The sequence below is a fragment of the Cygnus atratus genome, chromosome 2 (assembly GCF_013377495.2).
Source record: "Cygnus atratus isolate AKBS03 ecotype Queensland, Australia chromosome 2, CAtr_DNAZoo_HiC_assembly, whole genome shotgun sequence".
NCBI classification, from domain to species: Eukaryota; Metazoa; Chordata; class Aves; order Anseriformes; family Anatidae; genus Cygnus; species Cygnus atratus.
The window spans coordinates 46,565,040-46,582,518 of record NC_066363.1 but is presented as its reverse complement, the minus strand read 5'-3'; the positions used below and the strand labels follow the sequence as shown (position 1 = coordinate 46,582,518).

The following is a 17,479-nucleotide window of genomic DNA, read 5'->3' as shown; positions in this document are numbered from 1 at the left end:
GACCACTCACATTAAGGTCATTTTCCGCATGTCCAGTCTGAACCTCCCCTGGTGCAGCATTGTGCTCTTCCTGTGTATCCTGTCATTGGTGACCAGGGAGAAGAGACCAGCACCTGCTTCTGTGCTTCCACTCCTCAGGAAGCTGTAGAGAGCCATGAGGTCACTTCTTGGCCTCCTTTTCTCCAGGCTAGACAACCCAGGTTTCATCAGCGTATGTTACAGAGGCAAAGTTTTCATTTCCGCTGTTTTTAAGATGTCTTAATGAATTGTTCATGCATGTACTTTTCAATTAAACTATTCTCCTTCCCACCCCAAAATGTTCATATTTGAAATTTCTTTTCTTTTCTTTTTTTTTCTTTTTTTTTCACTTAGCAAGCTCCTCGACCTCTTATTCTTCACAGTGCAGAATATGAAGATGCTCTGGCTACACTCTGCATTATGATTGCACCTATGGCTCCACACGTTGCATCAGAGATGTGGAAAGGTATTTATAGAAATACACTTTTTATTGATGTTGCAGGGGAAAAAAAGCAAAAAGTTTGCAAAAATATCTTTAAAATCATGTGTTACTTGTCTCTCTGTTCTGCATCTTTCCTGTTACCTTTTGTCATAATTCCTAAACAAACCTGAAACTTGTGTTGTTTCCAGATCTTTCTTGCTGCTTGTAGTTTCTTTTCCTTTGCATACAAGACTAAGCAGAGAAAGGGAGAAGGAGGAAAAATTTAAGACAGAGCCTGCATGAGGAAGGAATTAATGCGTCAGTTGCTAGCTGCCTCTGCATATGGAAGGCAATATTAAAAGCTGAACATGATTACAGGGAGAGGCCTTTTTAAAAGAGCCTTCGGACTAGAAATACCTTCTTTCAGGAATTCAAGCAAAGAGGACCATGTCAGAGGACTGCATACTAAAAAGGCTAAAGGAGAGTTAAATATAAATCATATTCTTGTTATTTCAGAGACTCTCCAGAGACTGAGGAATGCTATATGATAAATTAACCTCTTGTGGAAAGTGGGAATGGTAGATGGAAAATCTATTTTTTAAGATCATTACAGTTGTAAACCTTTAGATCTGAATCCCGAGTGGGCTAAGTTGCATGGTGTTACTACAGTTAAAACCTGTGAAAATAGGGATATACATGCCAGAGTTCAACAGTTACTTTTAAGGTTTGCTAGGAGATGTCCCAATGTGTATGTGGGAAGATAGGAATATATTCTGCATTAAGGCTGGCCACAAATTGGTATGTGGTTTTGGACCTAATGTTAGCTTTTGGATGCTGTTTTAACAGCTTGATTTTCAACAGTTATCCTAGAACTTTATGCTTTCAAGTGTTTACAGAGCAGAGCTACTAAATGGCTTCTATTTCAGAGCTGTATATGGCAGTACGATATTATTAACTGCCAAAGAAAGGCTACTTTTGTTCATAGCGGTAACATAGGGGCACAGACTGGAAACAGCAAGACATATTGGGGAAAGGTTTTTTTTTTCTTTCTTTTTTCATTCCCAATATTTTTAAGATGTCTTTATTCTAAGCAATTAAGCTTTCATTAACAGTGGCAACAGACGTGATCCATTTGGAGAAAGCTGCTTTTAGTCAGTATTCTCTTACAATATGAAGTTCCATCTAACTAAAATTATATTTAAATGGAAGTAGTAGCCCTAATTTTGTTTTCCACATTGGTTGAGGTGAAGTCAGAAGTGGTCTGGTTTTATTATTTAAACATGCAGTGCCTTGTGAACTGTGAAATTCAAATGCATGTTAGGAAGTAGAGAATAGTCAAATATGTTTCATAAAATGACAGAGGTAATGAGGGTGTCTTAATTAACATAATTTGTCAAATGTAAAGCTTAGTCTTGTGACATTTTGATTGTTACAGTAGGAACTCTTTAATTTTTACTAAAATCATTGGAGAATGAGAATGCTAAACACTTTCTGGATCTCTCTGATGTAAAAATGAAAAGGAAGCATAATAAAATTGGGATTTTATTATCCTTAACTCCTACCTGCATTTAAAAATGCAGGTTTTTTTGCGTGACCCATTATAATTCAATGTAAATGGTATACAAAAAAATTTTTTGGTGATTATTGCCTGAAGAATTTTGGAGCAGATTATCTTGAGTGTCATCACGCGGCACTTGCAGGGCAAGCAGGCGATCAGGCCCAGTCAGCATGGGTTTATGAAAGGCAGGTCCTGCTTGACGAACCTGATCTCCTTCTATGACAAAGTGACACGCTTAGTGGATGAGGGAAAGGCTGTGGATGTGATCTACCTTGACTTCAGTAAGGCTTTTGACACCGTTTCCCACAGCATTCTCCTCAAGAAACTGACTGCTCTTGGCTTGGACTGGCGTACGCTTCGTTGGGTTAGAAACTGGCTGGGTAGCTGGGCCCAAAGAGCCGCGGTGAATGGAGTTAAATCCAGTTGGAGGCCGGTCACTAGTGGAGTTCCCCAGGGCTCAGTGCTGGGGCCAGTTCTCTTTAATATCTTTATCGATGATCTGGATGAGGGGATCGAGTGCACCCTCAGTAAGTTTGCAGACGACACCAAGTTAGGTGCGTGTGTCGATCTGCTTGAGGGCAGGAGGGCTCTGCAGGAGGATCTGGATAGGCTGGAGCGATGGGCTGAGGTCAACTGTATGAGGTTCAACAAGGCCAAGTGCCGGGTCCTGCACCTGGGGCATGACAACCCCAAGCAGCGCTACAGGCTGGGAGATGAGTGGTTGGAAAGCTGCCTGGCAGAGAAGGACCTGAGAGTATTGGTTGATAGTTGGCTGAATATGAGCCAGCAGTGTGCTCAGGTGGTCAAGAAGGCCAACAGCGTCCTGGCTTGCATAAGAAACGGTGTGGCCAGCAGGTCTAGGGAAGTGATTGTCCCCCTGTACTTGGCTCTGGTGAGGCCGCACCTCGAGTACTGTGTTCAGTTTTGGGCCCCTCACTACAAGGACATCGAGGTGCTTGAGCAAGTCCAGAGAAGGGCAACAAAGCTGATGAGGGGTCTGGAGAACAAGTCTTACGAGGTGTGGCTGAGGGAGCTGGGCTTGTTCAGCCTGGAGAAGAGGAGGCTCAGGGGCGACCTTATCGCACTCTACAGGTACCTTAAAGGAGGCTGTAGAGAGGTAGGGGTTGGTCTGTTCTCCCATGTGCCTGGTGACAGGACGAGGGGGAATGGGCTAAAGTTGCACCAGGGGAGATTTAGGTTGGATATTAGGAAAAACGTCTTTACTGAAAGGGTTGTTAGGCATGGGAATGGGCTGCCCAGAGAAGTGGTTGAGTCACCATCACTGGAGGTCTTTAAAAGACGTTTAGATGTAGAGCTTAGCGATATGGTTTAGTGGAGGACTTGTTAGTGTTAGGTCAGAGGTTGGTCTAGGTGATCTTGGAGGTCTCTTCCAACCTAGATGATTCTGTGATTCTGTGATTGTAGGAAAAATACAATCTCTTTTAGCAGCGTGATCATTACATTACAACAAAATTATTAAATGATTTTATCAGGAGAATGTATGTACATTTAACTACTGCTTTGTGGTAAGAAGACAATATTATGTAGAACTAACCAGTATCTAGCATTTCTGTCCTAGGGTTGGGACTTCTGGTGGAAAATGTCCAACATGTTCATGTTCTGAATTGCACTCTGGTTCTGCTAAGTCTTATTGTTCATCTGATGTAGCCAATTTCTTAAATTTTATTGTGTGTGGGTGATGATGTTCTCTTATTTTAATAACTTCAGTATAAAAATTAAGCTTTCTAAATACTGAATTTTCTGTGTGCATCAGTTCTCCATACACACTTAGAGACATTCATTTTTTTGTGCCTTGTCTTTGCACTAAAAGGTAGGGATAGTGCTGCTTCCTTTCTTGTAAACTATACAGGAAAAAGGACTTTGTGTATAATTAGATCTATAAATAGCACTTACAGCAGTGGACCCACATACTTTGATTGAAGTCTCTGTCTGCTCTTGTAATGCCAATAATAAACAACACATAGGCAATGTATTTATAATTAAATACTGACATTTCATTCTAAAGTATCTCGTACACAGCCTTCACATTGTGTTTTGTTTAGTGATTAAAAACAAGGAAGATTTTTTCTTTCTACAGGGAAAAATGAAATTGGGAAATTTGGAAGCCCTGCAGCTAATATGAAACAGATAATTTTTCAGTTGAATAGGATCACTGATCAGAATAGTGACTTGTTATGTTAGCTCTGAACCACATTACACTTCCTTGTGTATTTAAGCTTTTTTGAAGAGAAAGGATTTTGCTTTTGCATTGCTGTTTTTCATTAGAAAGTGTTTATTATGTAACAAGATGTCTAATACTAATTTTGCTACAGCCTTAGAAGAAAAGAGCATTCCCAGTAATTTTGAATGTTTGCATTGTTCTTCACGGGATAAATAGGACTTTTGCTGTTGTACTGTAATCTCTTTTACACTTTCCTGATCACTAGTTATGGACAGGAAACATTTAAGAAGAAATTACAATAGAATTTAAAATTAAATTTGAAATAATGACAACCTACAATATAACCCTGACTTAGTGTATTCTATTATATTTTGCCGAAGATCTGAAAAAATAATTAAACCCAAGTACTTAGAACTTTCTGGCTAAGCCCTCAGAATGAGACTTCATGGAGGTAATAAAATAACTTCTGGCAATGGTGAGCTCTTCTGCAGGTGCAAATAGTTTTGTTTTGTTTTGTTTCAGTTTAAATGACAGGTATGCTGGAAACTGAAGAAAATCAAACAACCTTTTTTCAATTCTAGATTTGGAATTATAAACTAGGCACAAGAGGCTATCGTATAAGTATTAAAATCTTGAAAAATACCATGACCAAAAACATACTGATACTGTTGGTTGTATTGCATAATTATATAATTTTAAGTATCTAACAAATTTTCTTAAAAACTTGTATCCTGAATGCATTTATATTTAAATAGAAAAACACACATTTTTCATATTTATTGATATCCATTTCAATCTTAAATCTACTTGACACAGATCACAATGAAATGTTAAAAAAAAAAAAAAGGTAATCAGGATTTTCGAATACAACAGCTTTTAAAAATTAAAACTTGACTAAGTGCATAAATATTTATATAGGTATCCTCTTAGTTAGCAAGAAAGTTCTTTAAATACAGCTGGGTGTAACTGCACATCACTCCACATTAATTATTGCCAACCAGTGAAAATATTAGGAAAATTAAAAAGGTAATTTTAAGGTGATAATTAAAGATGCTTTGCTTGACATTTTAAATAATGACTCGTCAGCATCAACAATGCACATCATTTTGATTGTAATAATGTTATCCTACTTCGTAGGAGTTGCATCAGAGTTCATTTGAAATTTTAGCTTTTTATTCCACTGTGTTTTCTTTGTTAGTTTGTTGATGAACTTTGCAAACTTAGAACTTCAGTGTGGTATCCCGAGGGTGTTTCACATGTAATGTTCAAGTTTTAAATACAATTAAGGTAAGACGAGGTAGATTCAAGATACAGCAATTTTTGTTCTTCTGCAACTGAAAAATTCTTCTCCCATGGGGTTCGGTCTATATGTGGCCACCTTGTTTTCATGCATCAGGTTGCGTGAAGAGTCTTGTCTCTTTTGTGAGCTGTTTGAAGAGCATACTTCAGGGTTGGCAGTAAATACTTCCAGTGTGAGCAAAGGGAAAAACTGCTTGAATGCTTTTTCATAAGTGCCTCACCTTTCAGCAGTGGAACAATTGTAACTGAGTGCTTTGATATTTTGTCTATAAAGTAGTTCTTTTTGCTGCTTAGAGGAGGAACTGTGTTCAGTATTTTGGTGTGTCAGCCTAATGGTCTTAATTGTGCAGTGTGTACGCTGTTTTATAGCTTAATAACATAAAAAGCTACTGTAGCCCCTCAGTGTGGGAACAGTTCATCCGGCTGATATCTTGGCAGTTTATGAACACTAACAGGATGAGGAAATCTGTTTCCTTCCTGAAACCTTGTATCTGAGGAATATACAGACACCATTTGAGATGTATTTTTTTTGTTTGTTTGTAGTAGTACAGTGTTTTGCTGTCCAGACAAGGATATGAAACAGCCTATTGTGAGTTGTTAAACTTTTATTAGAGATGGCACATGAAAGATATATACTGATGATAAACACATCTTCAGATATGTTGAAATGAAACATAATTATTGGAATCTGTAACATTAGAATCGTCTTAGCAACATTAAAACTGTCGTTGCAGTAGCTCTACTGCAAGTATTTCTGTGTCTTGATTCAGTCCTTGCTCAACAAGGCTTTTCTGAAGAATGGAGTAGAAGCTAAGTGGTGTTGCAGATTTTCGTAGAAAAACTGAATGCAGAAGTTCACCAAAGCAGCCTGCACAAACCCAAGAAGAAGCCCAGTTCGGAATAAGAAATTGTTTCTTCCTCCAAGAATAATCCAAAGTGAAGGATAAGTCCATACCGATGGACAAAGGCAGATGATTTTCAGGAGGTTAAAAAGATTCATGGGAAGTTTGTTGAATTGGAAATGTATTCTAGAATTAGCTTTTAGTAACCCAAGCTTTTCACAACCCTCTTTGGTGCTCCGCATCTGTCACTAAGGAACGTACAAAATGAATTCCCTAGCACTGTATTGAATTAATGTAATTTTTTCCTGACTTCGTGCTACTGGTAGCACAATACAGCTTTTCTCATAGCTGTCTGGAAATAGCTGTTACTGTGTCTTGCTAGTGTTCCTTTGTGATTGCAGACCGTTTCACATGTGACTGACAGACGTATTCCTCCTGGGCTGCAGAAAGGTACTGCCGATATTCAGCTTGGCTGAATCTGTCAAATAGGAAGATTCATTAAATACTATAAAAGTGTATGAAGAGCAAAGTAACAACATAATAATCCTGTCCTTGGAAGGGGTTGCAGTGGCGAGTAAAAACACTGATCCAGAATGTACCTCAATTTACTGCTACAAATTCCTGCTCTGAGCTTCTTAAAAACTTGGTCTGCTTGTCTGCTAGGGTGCTGGATTTTTACTTAACATGGATTTCTGTTGTTTTGATTTTTGCTAAATCCAAAGATTATCAACAAACATTTGGATAATGCATCCTCATAGTCGCCTTATACTGCCTCTCTGGTCTTCTTTTATCTCCTGATAGAAAATCCCTAGTCTTAAACTTTGATATGAGCATAGTTTCAGATGCCTTAATTAATTGCCTTTTATCGCCCATTAAAACTTCCATCCTCCTTGCCTTTTTTCTTTTTAACCTCTCTGTACTGGCTGTTGTCCCTCACCATGCCAGCCATTCCTCAGTTTAGTCCATAATCACATCTTTGTCTCTTGCCTACACAATTTCATGTCAAACTAGCTGCACCATTGCTGGAACTTTACAGATTCATTTTTGTAATGCTTTTTTTCTTGTAAGACTAGAATTACCTTGCCGTCCTACCTTGCCTTGATGATACATAATTGCTTCCACATATTCCTTCTTAAATCTCTCCTTAAAATGACAATCTGCTCTTCCACCCAAATAGTGCCTCAAGGGAAGTATTATTTTTATGAAATACTAATGACTCACGTAATGCTAATAAAACATTGCCTAGAGCTTCAATGTTGTTAGACTTGTCCTCTCTCCTCCTTCTATCAACTCACTCGTTTACAATAGCATAATAGGGTGCTGTGTTCTAGCTGAAGCTCCAGTCCTGTGAGTTACTGATTAGGGAAAGCTTGGTTCAGTATTGACAGAGATCCAGTTGAAGGATCAGTGCTTCAGATTGAGTGCAAATCTAGTCCTTGATCTGTCCCCAAAAACAGCTGTACTTACAGACTCTGTGGAAAATGCACTCAACTGGTTTCTGTCCTGTGTTTGCAGAAGAATATGTAGTCATAAAAGCAAATTGAGAGAAAAAATAGAAAGCAAAGTACACACTGCTTCCTAATGTGCATTTCACTAGGTGTTTTACAGTACAATGAGGCAGTAAAACAAGTTTTTAACGTTTTCACAATAAGAGTCTGTGAATTGGTTGGTTCTTAACTTCTCAAATGGTGCTTTTGTGTAATGTATCAGAATCAAGTGGGAAGGCTGGAGGAGATCTGTCTAGGTCCTGCAAAGTGTGCCAGCAAGTCTGGATTGTGACAGTGAAGTTTCTGGTCCTGAGTGGCATTTCAAAAATGCCAAACAAATCACGATTGCGTTTTCTGTGTTGTACAGCTCACAAAATGTGAATTAAGGCAGGAAGCCAAACAGCAACCTAAGTAAAACCTTCATTTTGGTTTCCTGTCAAATTCTGTTTTCTGAAACTAATTCTGTTGACTTTTGCACTTTTTAAAAAATATGGATGAGCTCATAGCTCATTTTGTCAACCAAAAGATTGACATAGTGCTTAATCATGCTTTATGTGCTTCAGAATACATATTAATTATTTTTTATTAGTAAGTTTACTAGGACTGACAGCCTCTGCAGGGATTAAAACTGCCCCTGGCTTTGCCTGTGTAGATAGAAGCTCTTGACTTATACCAGAAAGTGCTTTTTAAATAGTTAGAAGAATTCACTTCAACAGGAAAATAAGGAGTGGCCAGTATGCATGCTTCTGCCACAAGGCATGTGATCAGTTGGAAAGAAATGAGCTCATCTGTGTGTTCAAAAGCCAAAAGGGGAAGAATTTAGCAGCTGTCGTCTTTAAAGTCAACGTGATAATGAATCACCAATATGAAGAGGTTTTTTTCTGCTTGATTTCTTATCTTTTGCTTTTTCGGTTTCTGAGTGACTGTTGCAAGAGGAAAAAAATACACAAATCCCAGATTGAAGTGTTTAATCAATTATTTACCTAAAAAGATTGTAGCTCAGTTGTTATTCCTAAGAAATGTGCACATCTTGCCAGTAGAAATAGCTCACACCAGTCCACCACTCTGCCCCTTTCTGCATGATTCAAAAAATAGCAAGATTGTGTGTCATTTTGCAGAAGTGCCTTGTCTGAAAAAGCACTGACAATTATCTGGTAGATTTCATTCTGGAGAAGTTGCCTTCTCTTTATATCTCTGTTTGCTGTTATTCACTGTATCAGTCTAAGCAATCCAGATAGATAAATTCATGTATGTCTTATGGGTGGATTGTTTTTGCCAGTAATGTCTGCCACTGTGCTGTGTTTTCTTTATGTTCTTGCTAGTGTTTTTGCCAGAATGTCTGCCACTGTGCTGTGTTTTCTTTATGTTCTTGCTAGAGTTTCCTGAAACCACAGATGCATTTTCAAATATTCTTTGGTTGGTTCATTTTCCAGTTCTGAATGAAGTGTACGCTTAAAAAAAAAAAAGTTTTATCTGTATTCTTACATATGTTTTTAATTTAAAAATCCACTGGCTTTGTGAGAAGCAATCACAACAGCTATCCTCATAAATATTGATCATATTTGGCAACCTCTTGTTAAGTGAAATCTTTTTTTTTTTTTTTTGCTCTGCAGTTGGAGTAAACAGAAACATAAATTCTACTCAGGAGCTTTAATTCAGTTAAAAATGTGGCTTCAGAATGAATTATGTTCAATTCTACGAATACTTAAGTAAAACAGGAAATAATTGCTTTGGAGAAAGCAAAGTCTACTATAAGGAGATCATTTATAGCCATTTTAAGAGTATTTTAAAATCAAAGCAAAGGATAAACTATTTCAGAATGTACATGTCATAAGAAAGAAAGAAAGCTGTGCAGGGTATACTTACATAGCACCTTCAATTTGCAAGTGAATAGATAATTCACAAAACACGGGGAAAATCTTGCGAGTAGCTTGACTCACAACAGATTTAGAAACTACCCAGCACATTACAGGAAATTAGCCATCATATTATAGATGACAAAATAATAAGCATAATTGTGTATCATTTGGATTGTTAGTAAAATTTTACGCAAACTGGCATTGTTATTGGAAAGAACACAGTATTATGATTGACTTCTAAAAGTAGAGATCAGCTTGGGTTGCAGTATTAAAATTTAAAACAAACCGTGGTCTTCAGTGCTGAATTTTGGATTGCTAATCCTGATCTAAAATGGACGCCAATGTTCATGTTAGAGTCCCTACACATGGTATAAGCAAATGTTTTTAGGGATGTGTATCTTTTTGTTTATAATGTGCTGTATGTTCATCTAAACGATGTTATTTCATCCATAAGGGACTTGCTTTCAAAGCAAACTTTATTCTGATCCTTTTTATCAAACAAATTCTAGAGATTGAATGCTCTGGTGATAATATGGCTGAATTGGTTTCATTTTCCAGGTTTGGCACATATGCACAATAAACTTTGTACTCATCATAACTGGGGTACTGACGTGCTGCATCAGTCCTGGCCCAAAGTAGACCCGGAATACCTTCAACCAGCAGATATTGTGGAGATGTCTGTTCTGGTAAGAATATTTCATTTATTTTCACTTGTGGTCATTTAATGTGTTACTACGAGCTCAGAGGATGACAAAATCCCTGCTCTTTTGGAAGTCAGTTTCCTTCTTACGTGGCTTTGTGAAAGGTCAGATAGAATGGAAACTGCAATTACAGTTGAGCTAAAATGGTTTCCTAAATGAAAAACATAGTATGTCTGGAAGGGAGACAGTCTAAATATAAATCTTTTTGAGTGACTGGATATTAGTACCTGTGGAGATTTGACTGATGAACAACTGCGGTCAGAGCCCATACAGCCAAAACCATGACCAAAATACAGGGCCCTCCAAATTTTTGCCTGTCAGTCCATTTATGATGTTGACCCTGTGCAAAAAAGGATAATTAGGTGAAACTTCTTGTGCTACCTGTAGTGCTGTGGTTGCCTAATACAACCTATTATAAGCTGGTTTTAGTTGCTTTGATTTTTACCAAACTATATTTCCTGTCTGCCTCAGGCTGAACTTCTGGCAAATTTCAGCAAAGCATTTTTCCAGGAATGAGGCTGAGGAAAAACAGGTAGTTTCGCTAATGTTAGAATTACATTCCAGATTCTCTTTGAGCTCTAAAACCTCAGTGGTTTATGGAAAGAGCTGGCAGTTCAGTAGAAGAGCTGACATATAACTACATTTAGCTAACCTGTAATTTTCCAAAATATGCATGTGCACATGCACAATGTGGTTTACCATATTTTTTTCCTACATCTCTAAATATCTATATTCAGCATGCTCCCAGGCATCATAAAGCTTTGTGGAGCACAGTAGCGGTGAGTGCCACTGTAGGCCATAGAGGGACTGTGGGACCTGGAGCCAGGAGGGTGGGATCCATGCGTGAGTAACATCTCATCTCTTCCATCAGCTGATTCCTGGTCAGCGTGATTTCAAGTCCTCTGTACTCAGGCATTATGATTATCTGCAAGTATGTAGTTGTGTAGTATAGACCTGCAGTACTCCTCTCTTTTCCACTGCTCATCAGAGAAACCTTTAATATACCATGCAGCCATTCTGAACTTAAGTGCTTTAACTTAAATTAAGTGCTTTAACTTAAATTAAACGTGTTTGTGTGTGTGTTTCTGGACATCCTGTACTTTGAATGAGATGCCTCCAGAAGAAATGTCATTCAGTCATGTAAAATTGCATGCTCTACATGTGTAAGAGAAACAGAAACAATGCACTTTATCTCTATTGTATCTGTTTTACTCTGCTAGCTTCTTTGGGTAAAAGGAGTAGGGCAGTTCAGTTATTTTTGTTGAGCTGTGTTTTTTTGAGAAGGGAAGAGATTGGTTAGATTTAGGGGAAGTTGTGTTGCTCTAGATTTCCTTAATCAAAAATATTTTTGCAAACAATTTCACGTCTTGCCAGATCTCTGTCAGCCCACTTGAACAGAATGGAAAACTCCCAAGAGCACTAATTTTTCTGAAGTTCAGCGTATATGCTTAGCAGAGGCCACCTAGTATGTCTTTTGGAGGAAATTTTCAGTTGCTGTCATCTTTTCCCAAACCAGAGAGAAGCACTCATGTGCCAGTTGGGGTTAGCAACAGACTTCACGCTAATATTCACTGTGGTTTTCTTGCTTTTTAATTTTTTTTTTAAGTGATACATATTTTTAATATCAATAAAAGGGTCACACATCCACAAAATCTTCACTTAGGTATGATTACTTTACTCAAGCTTAAAATAAACCTTCACATTCAAGTACGGTTAGGTTACATCTTAACTTTTAAGTGTTCAATTTATGAGGAAGCTATGTCTTTGTAAAATTGTGTAATTATAGAAACTTCTTTGTAATTGCATTTCAGGCAAACTAGTCGTTAAATATATCTTTAAAATAAAAACTTTAGTAATACAAGGAAAACTCTGACCTGAACGTTTTCAACACTATACAACTGACCATAAGAAGGCCTAAACATTTTACTGATATTTTTATGTTGATATTAAAAATTCCTTCTCGAAAACAGAAAAATAACAATTAATTTTGCTTTAAACAACCATTGTGAAAATTCTTTTTGTTTCTTTTCCTGATTGACTTTGTCAAAGCTATAGCTTTGTGTAGAAGTCTTCTAATAGGAGAATGAGCAACCACTGTGTGCTCAGTTGTGTATTCATGGAAGAATACGATGTATGTAAACACTTTCCTTAGGCCAGAGAAAGTAAGTGAATGGAAGAACAGAGACACAAATTCCTCTTAGAAACAGAAAGCTTCTTATAAATACTGGCTGTGGGAGTGCCTGACTTTCTACCTTAGGAGTAAGGTAAAAGAAAGATGGGGAGAAGCAGTGAGAAACCATTATGAATGTGAATATTTTAAAGTCTTGTGGACACTGCATGTTTTTGTATGGCTGTAAAAATAAATTGCCTTCATTAAAACAAGAAACACTCAAAATAAGGAGGAACTGGCTAGTTGCAAAGAGACAGTGTCTCTTCACAAGGCTGCACAGTCAAACTGAGTCTTTGGGCCACAGCCCTATTCTTCTTAAGACATCAAACTGCCTCAGGCTGCCAGCAATTTGCCTGCTGAGACATTATGGTTTTATTTCTCTTGACACAAGATACTTCATTATTTCCTGTCTGTGCTGGAGTTATGTCTTTCCATATTTAACCAAAGCAGTAAAACTAACTCGCTGCATCCTTGGCTGATACAGTACAGACTGTATGAGAATGACATTTAAACTTACTGGAGATGCATATGTACCTGTTGTTTCAAATGTTATTTCAAAGCTGAATATTTTTAATTTGCCGGCTCTTATATCACATCTTAACATATATTGTTAATGCTGTGAAAAGTCTGACCTGAATGTTGTGTGCATTTCATCTTGTGAACACACTTCTGAGTAACATTCCTCACGTCGTGTGGGTGGTGCAGAACTGTTAACAACTGCAGTCTTACAACCACTTTTTTAAAGACATGGACTAAGTTTGCATCATTTTTGCTGCTTCTGAGTATGAGGAAGGCCTAAAACCACACAAATACTTATTTTTCTTTTTTACTTCTCAAAAGAATTATGAATCAATGGAGCTGTAAAAGGAAAAAAAAAAAAAAAGTCCAACTAAGAATTACTTTCCAAAGCCTCCAGGTGCTTATTTTTCAGTCTCCTGTGATTTCATTTCATCCTGCATAATTTCTCTAGTTCTCTGATCCCTCTAGATCCAAAACAGTCTAAAATGTCAAATTAAAAAAAAAAAAATAGGCGGAAGAGAAGTCAACAGCTTCCTTTCTCAGGGGAAGAAAGGACACGAGCTTTATTTGTGTCTCCTCTTGTAGTTTGCCATAGGAGTTTTTCAGAGAAACAAAGCTGCTCCCACCCAAGTTTCTTGTGCTGGCACTTTCACCCAGAGTTGATGAGGGATGTGCTGGTGGTCTAGGGAGATACAGAGAGAGCAGGAGGCACAGCAGAAGACGTATGTCTTGCTGAGAATCTAATGCCTCAACTCAAAGAGCATGTGAATATGGTGCTTGTTACATATAGCATGTGATTAAACCTGCAGACAATTTTATTTTATTTTTTTTTTAGGAATGGCGTTAATGGGTTTGACTCTGCTTCATGATACCTACATTACACAGAAAAACCATTCTGCCAAATGTGTGCTGAAATCATAACCAGTCTGCCTTTTGATACAGTTTGCAGACTTTCCTCCCAGTGGAGTGTGTGGGAAGATGAGGACAGATACTGTGGGAAGGTACACAGTGGCAGGTCGCCTAGGCTCCTCAACCTTTCTAGGAAAACACAACTGCTAGGAGTCATTTATTTGCTATGTTGATTTAGTCCGGTTGTGTTTTCTGTTAAGAATAGCACCAAACAGCCTAGCTGTGGCAATTTTCCCCCTGCCAACATCTGTCCACTGGGACATATTAATTTGCATTATGGAGGACAGTGAATGACATTTTAACTAAGCAGGCATAGTTTCGAACTACAGGCTGTGTGTCCTAGCAGCAAGCTCACCAGCTTGCTTTATATTCTGACCAAAGCTGTATCAGGTTTGATTTTCACCATTTTCTTTTTCCTGTGGAATATGTTTCTTCTTTGAAGTGCCCTGTCAGAAAGAACTACTTGTATATATTTTTCACAAAAGTTTTAAAAATGAAATGTTCTCTGATTTTCAAAGGATTTACTTTGCATAAGGTACTAAAGGCAAAGTTTAACACACAGACAGCCTTTTATGCTGCCAAGTTATGGGTGCATGTATGAATAGTTAAAAGCCTACCTACATTATCACTGCAAATTAATGTCAAGTCTAGTCAAAAAAACAGAAGTGACTCATCCCAGCTGCATTTGAGACTTCATCTTGTCTGTCCCATCTTCCTCTCTCTGAGAATTGCTTAGAATATTTTATTTTAAATAAAATACAAACCAAGTAACTGAATTAGGTCTCTCTCATTTGTGGTATGTTGCATACACATACCCTGGATAAATCTGCGGGCAAGCCAAGCTGTGTGCATTTTTATGTCCAGGCTGTATGTGTTACATGTATGTGTATGCACCAGGCTGTATGTGTATGCACTGTGTTACTTTTTAGGTGACTGAAAAATAGTTACGATGGTGTCTAGAGGGCAAAGAGTTGCAGCACCTGCAGCAGATTCTTATGCAAGCAAGCAATTTAATTGAACAGGATTAAAAATTTCAAATTGTTTAATTTGCTAAGATGTAGGATTAGTGTTGTTTTCATTAATCCATAGAATGTACTTCATATAAATCTGAAAGCTTTAGTAATAATGAATTTTATGTTAATTCCAGAAGGGTACTCAGTAGGACTGTGTAGTCTCTGTACATTGTTTAGTCTTATTTAATAACAGAATATATTTATAAGATAACTTTATAAATTAAAATGATTCCCACGGAAGGACTTATTCAGTTTTACTTACATGATTCTGCCCTGCTGATGCAAAACCAGCATGGATACTGCTCTGAAAAACAGCCTAACACAGGAAGACATTACCTTAAGAGGAGTTGTCATCTTTGTGGTTGGTGTTGGCTTAATGAGTCATGCTTTCAGTGAGAACACAGCATATAATAAGCTAGAGCCCATTTTTAAAAAATGAGTTAGTATTGAATCCTTTAGATGTCTTTTAAGCCACAAACATTTTACTATATCTTGTATTTGAATCTAAGGAATCATTTAGCTGTAAATTCCCAGTTGCAGTCTAGAATTATGTACAAACCAAAGTTCCCACCTAACCATCTGTTCACTGTCTCTCTATTCAGCCTGTGCAACTGTTTTGTTTTCAAGCTTAAAAGATCCCCGTATTGCATAGTCATGTGATGCTTGCTCTCTTGAAGGCTAAAACTTCCTATGGCTACTTCTTAAATATTGCTTGAGTATCCTGAGTCACATTTTTATTCTCTTAATATTGGAACGGGCCAGGAGGTATGGAGAATTTTATCCCCTACTTAGAAAGTTTCATGTTGGAGAAAAGACAGCTTGATCCACTTTTTCCCCACATGTAATAAAATGGATTGGATTCAGGAAATGAAATTGTATAAATCAGTCTTTCCTTGTTTCATGTCTCTGTTTTTCAGATCAATAACAAAGCTTGCGGCAAAGTTTTTGTGCCTCACCAAGCAGCCCGCAATTTTGAAGAAGTCCATGAACTAGTTCTTCAAAGTGAACTTGGAATCAAGCATCTCCAGGGAAGAACCATTAAAAAGGCCTTTCTGTCTCCAAGAACTGCCCTTATCAACTTCTTAGTGCAAGAATAAGACTTTGCTGGGCTGTAAAGGGGAACAGGGATCTTTCAGGATGAAACCAATTCAAAAATACCAATTATGGTTATTTAAATCTCATGTAATGGCAGGAGAGAAATGTTAACAAAATTAGGGTGCTGCCAAATCTTCATTTCTACATGGAGAAATGCACAGAATTAAAAGTTTCTTATCAAGTCATGGAAAGATGCTGTTTGTCCGTATTCCCTGGGAGAATGAACAGGAGAACTAATCCAAGAACTAAATGATTGTAGCAGAACGTAAATGTTGTAAAGCACACGGGTTTTAGGTCAGCCTCAGGAATCTATCCTACTGGAAATTTGGCTTGGGTAAATGCAGAGGAATAAATAGGATTCCAGAACTAACCAACTGCCGTGAGTATGTGCTACACCAAATGTTAGGTGCTCTACAGTCTGTCAGCCTTTGCTCCCTACATCTTATGTTTGGGTACCCTACCATGAATCAACACTTTTTGTAGTAATATTTTCTTAAAATATGGTGATAATTAGTGCTGGCTAATTGCCTTGGGCATAGCAGGTAGCCAGATTGGGGTGGTTTGATCCATTTCACATATATCTCAGAGGCAAGCCAAGGAAACAGTCAGATGATTTAACTGAGCCCTGCCTTAGCCAGGATCCTCCTTACTTGCTGGCATATTTTTGTTGCTTCATACATGAGAGAGTCAAATTCCAGCAAATGCTGACAGTTGTTTCTGCACAGACCAGATGGAAGTTACTTCCCATTCATGAGCCATCTCAGAGACTTTCCGAGGGAGTCAAGAAAGGGACGAGTCAGCTACCAGTAATGCAGCAGTGAAGGCAGACAGCATGCTTTTTGCTTCCGCTCCTAGTTTTTTTTATAGTGCCTTGATCATAAAACTTCAATCAACATTCTTTCTTCCTTTCTTTTTTTGCTGAGGGTTCTTTAAGTAGAAATAGCAGTTGTTTCTAAAAATCAAGACTCAGATAGAATCAGACTTTCATAAAAGACAAAGCTGCTCTCATGCCTCATTCCAGCCATTTTATTTGTACACTGCATTGCTGTTATATCTACATGGAAATGCTTATTGTATTTAGCAAGTGCTTGAAAAAGGTTTTCCAAAGAGACGGTTACAGGGTTCATTGTTTAGGAATGCCTTTTCTGTAACAGCTATTAAAACTAGCCACTTATGAGCCCTTCTGACAGCTAAGAAGTTGATGATAACAAGAAGCTAGGCAAATACAGAGGTCTGTTAACCCTCCATCCCAGCAGCCATCCAGATGGTGTATTAAATTGAAAGGAACCAACAAAAAGCTCCCACTTAACAGTAAATAAGTCCAATAGATCCTAAGCAACTAGGATCAGGATAGATCCTTTGCACGGTCAGTACTAGCTGAGGAATACTAAAAATCATTTTGTTTT

At 37.8% G+C, this 17,479-nt stretch overlaps 1 protein-coding gene across 4 annotated transcripts in view; it reads left to right on the top strand.

The window, feature by feature from the left end:
- Nucleotides 1–16,264, top strand: part of LARS2 (leucyl-tRNA synthetase 2, mitochondrial) — a 93,946-nt gene extending 77,682 nt beyond the window's left edge. For 2 of the 4 annotated variants that reach the window (XM_035549952.2, XM_050709004.1), the window contains exons 19-21: nucleotides 373–484; nucleotides 10,225–10,352; nucleotides 15,896–16,264. In XM_035549952.2, coding sequence (XP_035405845.1) covers nucleotides 373–484; nucleotides 10,225–10,352; nucleotides 15,896–16,075 — 420 coding nt within the window. In that variant the 3' untranslated portion in view covers nucleotides 16,076–16,264. Of the gene's footprint in view, nucleotides 1–372; nucleotides 485–10,224; nucleotides 10,353–10,838; nucleotides 10,900–13,891; nucleotides 14,058–15,895 lie in introns of all 4 variants that reach the window. The other 2 variants (XR_007707876.1, XM_050709003.1) reach the window with 2 other exon arrangements.
- The last annotated feature ends 1,215 nt before the right edge of the window (nucleotides 16,265–17,479 follow it).